This window comes from Mus caroli, chromosome 5 (assembly GCF_900094665.2).
Source record: "Mus caroli chromosome 5, CAROLI_EIJ_v1.1, whole genome shotgun sequence".
NCBI lineage: Eukaryota > Metazoa > Chordata > Mammalia > Rodentia > Muridae > Mus > Mus caroli.
This window is the reverse complement of record NC_034574.1, coordinates 79641307-79650463: the sequence shown is the minus strand read 5'-3', so window position 1 is coordinate 79650463 and position 9157 is coordinate 79641307. Positions and strand designations below refer to the sequence as shown.

Genomic DNA, 9157 nt, shown 5'->3' with positions numbered 1-9157 from the left:
GGACTTTTGGGATAGCATTGGAAATGTAATTGAGGAAAAGATGTAATTAAAAAAAAAAGAAAGAAAAAGAAAAAGAAGAAGACTCCTTTTCATCATGGTGCATCTTATGATATAATGTTTACCTATCATCACATTGGATTTGATAAAATTTGATTCTCATTCATGACTTTTGAAAGGGTCAGGCTGTAGGAATGAAATCAAGACATCATGAAGAGAGGGGGACTAAGAATACAAATGAATGACAACCTTAGGTAATACACAAAATAAATAAGCAAGAATACTTACTGTCATGGACTTTGGAAATATTTTTAGTGTGGGTGAGAAGAAGAGCAGTGCTCATGGGTACATGGGACGTTTTCTTCTGGGAGGTGCAGCTTCAACTGTAACAGTTGCTTCCATTGCAACCATATAAATAGGCATTGGTGACACAAGAAAAATAAAGGAGTGTGTTGTATCCAGATGTCTCGGCCTCAGCTGTGTATTAGCTTCATTGATACCTAATTGGAAGCACTGTCTTTTCCTTTAATTGTCCTCCTCTTTCCTAGAAGGACAAGAATTTGCCTGGACAGCCACACAAGTAACCTGCCAATCATTTCTTTGTCCCACACCCTGTCAATCACTCAGTGAGGTTCAAGGATTACAACTGGATTTATGTTTTTCTTTCCATCCCACGCCGCAACCTCAATCCTGGCATACAGCATCTTGCTCTTGGATCTTCAACGTGATCTCTCTCCTGACATACCATGTCTTGACTAATCCCCATTCCTACTCATACCTGTGACATTTATCCTTTATTCACGACCTGATTAAAATTCTGGCTGCCCAGCTCCTGCAGGGAAATTTCTACCCCTCTTTAGGATTATAAATATTCATAAGTTTACAGCAATTTATTCTACTGTTTCCTTCTTTAGTGCTGTAGTATTGGAAAAGGCTTCCTGTCTGCATATACTTCGTAGTACGTATGTTCTTTAGCGCAAAAGTCCAATTTTATCTATATTTTTAATTCTGATACTAATTATTAGTACAGAGTGGCTTCTCATAACTCACTCTTTTAGTTTCCCTTTTTCACATTCTCTCTCTCTCTCTCTCTTCCTATATGTAGCTGTCTTAGAGTTTCTATTGCTGTAAAAAAGAGACACCATCACCAAGGCAACTCTTAAAAAAGATAGCAGTTAATTGGGGCTGGCTTACAGGTTCTGAGGTTCAGTCTATTATCATCATGGCTGGAAGCATGATAGCCAGCAGGCAGGCAGGCATGGCGCTGGAGGAGCTGAGAGTTCTACATCTTGTTCTGAAGGCAGACAGGAAAAGACTGATTTCCAGGCAGCTGGGGGAGGGTCTCCAAGCCCCACAGTGACACACTTCTTGCAACAAGGCCACACCTACTCCAACAAGGCCACACCTATTCCAAAAGACCACACCTCCTAATAGTATTACTTCCAGAGCCAAACATATTCAAATCACCATACTAGTAAACTTTCATTCTTCAAAATTGTAGCCTAAGTTGGGCACAGCAGCACATCTCCTTAATCCCAGAACTCTCAAGGAATTGTCAGGCATCAATTTGTAGATTGGAAAATCTGTAGGTTGAAGGCAGCCTTGCCTACATAGCAAGTTCCAAGTTAGTCAGGCTATGTAGTGAGTGCCTGCCTCAAAAACTCGTGAAAAAAAATACTCAAAAACCATAATGTAGACTTCATAATAAAGATCTCCTGTCATATCTCTCCAAGGGTTAATTGCTTCTTATATAAACTTTTTAAATTACGCTAAACCAACTTGTTTCTGTGTCTTTCTCCTCTGCTAAAGTACAAGTAGCCTCTAGGCAGAGTACATATCAAAACCTTAAGGTAAATATTATGGTCTGTGAAGCACTTTAATGTCATTGGTAATAACTTAAGAATTGCTTTATAAGCTACATTTTTATTGTTTGAGTATTTCATTTGTGCACACAATGTTTTTTGATCAAATCTAGATGGTAAATCCATAAGTTAAAACTGCTAATGAAATAGTAATTACTACCATTGTCACTATTATTGTTATTGATATTAAGAGTACTAATAATGATGAGGTGTGTTCTAAGTTGAGGTTAGCATAAACGAAGCAATGTATGTAAAGTGTTTAGCAATATTTATAAAAGGGTCTGATATCATGATTTTTTATCTCATTTTATTATTAATTTTATTATCCTGAATAGTTCCATTAATCAATTAAAATAAATGGAAAAACTAAACATCTAGTACAAAAGAAAAAGAATTGCTTCATATTAGTGAATATTTTCAATTCATATCTTTCAAACAAAATGGTGGGTTTTCATAAAACTTACAAAAATCATAGCACAGAATGCTATTTGAGGACTCAGAAATTAAGTAAATAACAACTTCTGTGTTGGATAAAAGATGGTCCAAATGATGTGCAGTTCCTAGAAGAAGAAGTGCACCAGGGAACCTTGGACAAGTCAGTAGGACCAGTCACAGGGGCCCGGAGTAACAAGTGTCACCAAGTACAACTCTCAAGCTGTGAGGGTTGGCTGGGTATACCAACAAAATACAAAGATCACCGCTCATGTCTTATAAGTGATGCTGTTACTTTAGAAAATGTTTTCTATTTGATTTGATTTGATTTGATTTGATTTGATTTGATTTGATTTGATTTGATTTGATTTGATTATGCATGTGAGTGTTTTTGCTTACATGCATATCTGTGCACCACATGCATACAGAACCTGCAGAGTCCAGAAAACGGCATTTGGCACCCTGGAACTGGAGTTAGAGTTAGTTGTGAGTCACTATGGTAGGTGCTGGAAATCAAATCTAGGCCTTCTGGAAGAGTAGCCAATGCTGTTAACCACTGAGCCTGTATGGTTACTTTAAAAAACAAATCATTAAGAATTTCTTAAGATTGTTTTTTTTTAAGTCTATTAAAGTCTTTTGTTGTTTACTGATTACAACTTATCTAACTATGCAAACTTGTGCTTAAAATCTCCCTTACTTAAATGATGTAAAATATTATTTATGAAGTATCAGTTTTTAAATTTAGCTTTTATATCTCACTAGCAAACTTTTAAGTTGCTAGTATAACACACAAAAATGAGAGCCAAGAAATGATCACATCGATAGAACTTTACTAAAGTGTCGACTGTGCTTGTGGTTTGGGAGTGGGGAAGGATGCACTCTACACAGTGCTTTTGTTGAGAGTCAAGTAACCCAGTGTTCTTAGCAATACAAATTACTTCACAAAGGAACGAACATTAGAACCACACATGAGCAAATTTTTGAATTGTTATGTTTTGTTCTATTATCACAGACCAGTTGAATTTTCAAAAACTGCATACCCACAAATCGAATATCAAAGAAGACAACAACAATTTTGGGACCCTATTCGACTAGCTCTGTTCACATTGGCAATTGTCGCAATCGTAGGAATCACAATTGGCATCGTCACTCATTTCGTTGTTGAAGGTAAGTATCCAGGTCATGTTTCTATTGTATAAGTGCATTCTGTTGCTTCGAAATTTGACATTTTGATGACATTAAATGGCAAATATAATATTTTAGCGATGTAAACGTACAGTGTGCTCAGAACAGAAAGCTTATATTACACGTTTCTACATAATAGAATTTTAAATTGGCACTACACTGGTAGGCAAATGTAAATGAAACACAAAGAAGATATATATATATATATATATATATATATATATATATATATATATATAATCAAGTTATGAGCTTGCTTGCCCTTCTCACAATCAATATATTAATGAATACCTCTAAGAAGCTTCTGATAGCTAACTCAGTGGAGATACCTAGTATCCCAGCTATTCAGAAGACCAAAGCAGGAAAGTGACAAATTCAAGGACCTTCTGGGTTGCAGAGTAAGATCAAGGTCAGCCTGATCAAGCAGACAGCCTGCCTCAAAGCTTAAGAAACAAAGGATGCTGAGAGTGTTTGTTGCTCAGTACAAGAGCAATTGCCTAGCAGGTGTTAGGATGCAGATTCAAATCCCCAATGCCACAAAGAACTAAAGAAACAGAGACATAGAGAGAGACAGAGTGGTGGGGGTGGGGTACAGGAGAGAGGTGGATTAGAACAATGGAAAAGAGAGGGGAAGGAAGGAATGAAAAGGAAGAGAAGGGTAAAGCTATAAAAAAAGTTACCCCAAAACACTTTTAAAAAGTCAAAGCCAGCATTTTATCTGAAGGAAAGTCAAATTATTTCATGACTGGCAAGAACATAAACCTCAGAACTAATTCCTATCTGTATGCAAAAATGGTTAGTGTCACAGCTATGTCTTCTGTCTTTTGTCTTTGCATCTTTGTAAGCATAAATAAATGTAATTTTGTTTAAAAGTTTTAAGGACTCCCACCAGTCATAATAATAACACCACAACTGAACAATGTATAAAGAAAAAAAGGGGGGGAACAACAATATGAACTAACCAGTACCCCCTGAGCTCGTGTCTCTAGCTGCATATGTAGCAGAAGATGGCCTAGTAGGCCATCATTGNGAGGAGAGGCCCTTGGTCTTGCAAAGATTATATGCCCCAGTACAGGGGAATGCCAGGGCCAGGAAGAGGTAGTGGGTGGGTTGGGGAGCAGGGCAACGGGAGGGTATAGGGAAATCATTTGAAACCTAAATGAAGAAAAAAATCTAATAAAAATTGTTTTAAAAAAAAAGAAAAGAAAAAATGAAAATATCCAAAATTCCCAGCTATTGTTGTTGGCTCATTAATAGTACTTACTTATTTGACAAACCCAAATCAGATCACCTTCCATAATTTTATCTTTCTTGTCAGCATTGTGGGCTAAAAGTTAATAAAGTATTGTTATGTTTAAAATACTTTCCTATGCCTGTAGTTTTAGAATCTGGAAGGCTGATTCAGAAGAGTCACAAGGCCAACCTGAAACACATACCAAATTCTCAGTCAGCATGTTCTGTACGATGAGACTATATCTTAAAGATATCAAGTAAATACAGAAGAACCTATACACCCCTAATGCTATAGATATTCAAGGAAGAAACAGGGAAGGAACAATAAAAATATCTAGAAGTATTTTAAATGAACTATCATAATGATTGGGAAAGATATTCATCCAAAGAGGTCCACACCCAAATCTTCAGAATTTGTGAATGTTACACAGCAGAAGAGACATGCAGGCCATCATTAATGTTGAGATGGGGATATTAGTATGGATTTTCTGTATGGCCCCTAATTGCAAGGATCCCTCTAAGAGACAGGGGAAAAAGGTTGAAGGAGGGAAGGCACTGAAAAAGAATGGGAGAATGTGTAAGGTGACAGGAGCCAAGGGATGAGGTCACTCTAGGAAATGACAAGGCACAGATTTTTCCAGAAGGACCAAACTCCACTACATGGAGACTTTAAACCTACCAACTGACATGAGACTTCCAGAACTGTATAAAAATAAACTTGTATTGTCTTATATTTACCACAATTTACTTGCTTTTTCTGTATTTGTATTTTAATGAAACTTATAGATGCTAAAAGATATCAGCCGCTATGTACTTTATACATATACTTTAGTATACCTGTGAACTGTACAAGGGTTTGCCTAGCCAACATGAAGATGTAAAATTCTCTATCTGTATAAACCCTGGGCTAGGGAGAGTCTTCTTTTAAGTTGGCTGTTCATCTTTATTTCTTCTGCATGTTAACTATCATTGCCACAAATTTTCACCAACATTAGCATTTCCATGCCTTTTTATAATAGTTAATTTGGTTCAGGTAGCATCTACATTACCATTTTAATTTCAATTGCATTTGCATGATCAGTAATGATGTTGAGAACTATTGAGGACCAATCCATGAATCGATAGGACATTTGTGTTTCCTATTATTAAAGTGTCTGTTCAAAATTTTTCATCTTATTTTCTTTCCTTTAAATTTATTTTTATATCTTTCTTTCTTTTTTATCTATCACTTTTATTTTTTTTACAGTCTAGTCATTACCCCCTTCCCAGTATTTCCTTCCACAGTTCCTCATCACATTCTTCCTCCCCTCTGTCTCCAAGAAAATGTCCCCACCCACCAACCACCCCACCCCACCCCACCCCACTCCCACCAGGCCTCCCCACTCCCTAGGGCCTCAAGTATCTCCATAGTTAGGTGCATCTTCTCCCGCTGAGGCCAGACCAGGAAATCTTCTGCTGTGAACGTGTTGAGGGGCCTCAGACCAGCTTCTATATGCTTCCTGGTTGGTGACCCAGTGTCTGAGAGATCTCAAGGGTCCAGGGTTAGTTGAGACTGCTGGTTTTCCTATGGGGTTGCCCTCCTCCTCAGCTTCTTCCAGCCTCCCCCTAATTCAACCACAGCAGCCCCCGACTTCGGTCCATTGGTTGGGTGTATCTGCAACTGTCTCAGCTACTTTTTGGGCCTCTTGGAGGGCAGCCGTGCTAGGCTCCTGTCTGTAAGCACATCATAGCATCAGTAATAGTGTCAGGCCTTGGGACCTCCTCGTGAGCTGGATCCCAATTTGGACCTATCACTGGACCTCCTTTTCCTCAGGCTCTTCTCAATTTTTGTTCTTGAAGTTCTTCCAAACAGGAACAATTTTGGGTCAGAGTTGTGACTGTGGGATGGCAACCCCATCCCTCCACTTTATGCCCTGTCTTTCTATTGGAGGTGGATTCTACAAGTTCCCTCTCTCCATTCTTGGGCATTTTATCTAAAGTCCCTTCCTTTGAGTCCTGAGATTCTCTCACCTTTCAGGTCTCTGGTACTTTCTAGAGTATCCCCCAACTTCTCACCCCCAAGGTTGCATATTTCTATTCATTCTGCTGGTTCTCAGGGCTTCTCTTCTGTTCCTCTCCCCTTCCCCAATCCCACACCTGATCATGTTTCCCTCCCCTTCCACTCTCCCACCCTGGTCCCTCCCTCTGTATGCCTCCTGTGATTGCTTTCTTCTCCTCCCCACATGGGATTGAAGCATCTTCACTTGGGTTATCTCATTTTCATACTGAATTATTTGTCTTCCTTCCTTCTTTCCTTCCTTCCTTCCTTCCTTCCTTCCTTCCTTATTTTCTTTATTTTTTCTGATTTTTAAATACTTATTGTAAATAAATGTCCATTACTAGTTGCATTCTGGACTTTCTTTCTTTTTTATACGAAATATAGAAAAACACAAATAGTTTTGCTCTGTTATCATTTCAACACAAATTCCTAAGTACATAGAAAAGAAAATAAAGGCTGTCCATGACACTTTACCAGCCTTTGGGACCCCTTTCCTCTTTCTTTCCTTTTCCCCCATGTCCATCTTTATACGAAGGATGTGTCTAGTCTTACTGTACTTTGATATTCCATGTTTGGTTGATTTCTCTGGGAGGCCTGTCCTTTTCTGAAGGAAAATGAGGAGGAGTGAAGGGAAGTGGCTTGAGACAGGAAGAGGAAGAGGAAAGTTCAGCCAGGATGAAATATATGAGAGAAAAATTAACAGAGAGAGGAGAAAGAGGAGAGAGGAGAGAGGAGAGAGGAGAGAGGAGAGAGGAGAGAGGAGAAAGAGTGGAGAGAGGGAGAGTGAGAGAGAACAAGCAGGTAGGCAGGTTCCATGAAAGAAAGGATATGGTATGTCAAAGTAAAAGGGTTGGGCCTACTTCCGATAGAAATGGGAAAATGGACAAGCTTTAGTTGGGCAAGTGATATTGCCAAATTTGTCTCAAAGACAGCTCTAGACAGGGTTGATTTATATGTAGAAAATATATGTGAGGAAAATGGTAGAAGAGGAAGCAATACTCATACGAAGGTTGTAGATTTTGCTCTCAATGACATGTGCATAAACTCAATCACTGACATAGTAGGATTTATGAAGAAGATACATTTTTTAAATCTTGGGCAATTATGTCATGCAAACCAAGTGTGTGATAAACTTATTTTAGTAGTCTCAGGGGGAATAAAACATATGACTTTTGTAGTTTTGTTTGATATTTACTTTTCATTGTATGTTGCAAGTCTAACTGTAAGAAAGTTATGATGTGCATTTACAAGAGGAGTGTCAGTCACTGCTCTTTGGGAAATGAATTTTCTCTTTGGATGACTGCAATAATGGAATTACAAAACAGACTTCTTGTTTAGTTGTGCAGTAACTTTTGTTCTAGGTAGAAGCAGACTTAGCAGGGATTGGAGCAAAGAACCTAGTAACCTCGATCTTTCATGCTTGCTTTTCAGATGACAAGTCGTTTTATTACCTCGCCTCTTTTCAAGTCACAAGCATCAAATACAGAGAAAATTATGGAATCAGGTCATCAAGAGAGTTTATAGAAAGAAGTCATCAGATCGAGAGAATGGTAAGCTCAATAGAAAATGCTGATTTCCAACTATTTCACAACTATGTAGCAATTTGACTATTCAAATTTGCTATGCTGGCAGTCTATATCTCATTGAAGATTTAATTCCCTGTTCACTAACTTTTACAATAGTTATGTGCTGCATGTATTTATTTTTCATTAATGTTCACTAATGATTTTGTCCATTTATTAATAAACCTATATTGGTAATAAAGCCTAGAAAATGATCTTTTTCCACTTATTCCTTGCTTTTAATTATTATTATATGATAATCATAAGGCCAGGTGATCTAAACTTTAAAATGTTATGGATAGTAGTGTTTTCTCATCAGTACCTTTTATGCTTGCATGAGAAGTCACTTTCACTTTTATATCACTGACTGTTAAAACCCTGCTTTTGCCCTTTGCATTTAAACTTTATGGTATCTGGAACTGACTCACACGTCTGTTTGAGTTTAGGAGTTAAAATCATTTCCTCCCTAATATAGAAGGCAGTGTTCTTAGCACTACTATGGACAGTGGTCCCTCCCATGCTCGTCTGTCAGGCCAGCTCCACATCAATTCAAGTTTGAACACATTACCTGAGGTGTGTGTGGTCTCTTCTGTTGCTCAAATATTGTTCACTCTGTTAGTAGCGTCTGCTGTACTATTTATTATATAAGTAAACAGCGAGTGTTGGTCCTTGTTACATTTGATTTTTAGGACTGCCATAAAAATTACCACAAAACTAGGGCGTTTAAAGCAATAGAATTTTTCTTTTATGGTTTTAAAAGTCAAAAGGAAGAAAGAAAGAGAAAGAAAGAAAGAAAGAAAGAAAGAAAGAAAGAAAGAAAGAAAGAAAGAAAGAAAGAAAGAAAGAAA

General features: G+C 37.7%; 1 protein-coding gene across 1 annotated transcript in view; it reads left to right on the top strand.

Moving 5' to 3' along the window:
• The window catches only part of LOC110295242 (transmembrane protease serine 11F), an 83177-nt gene that overhangs the window by 47461 nt on the left and 26559 nt on the right, over positions 1-9157 (top strand). The window contains exons 3-4 of the mRNA XM_021163730.1: positions 3304-3458; positions 8179-8297. Coding sequence (XP_021019389.1) covers positions 3304-3458; positions 8179-8297 — 274 coding nt within the window. The remainder of the gene's footprint in view (positions 1-3303; positions 3459-8178; positions 8298-9157) is intronic.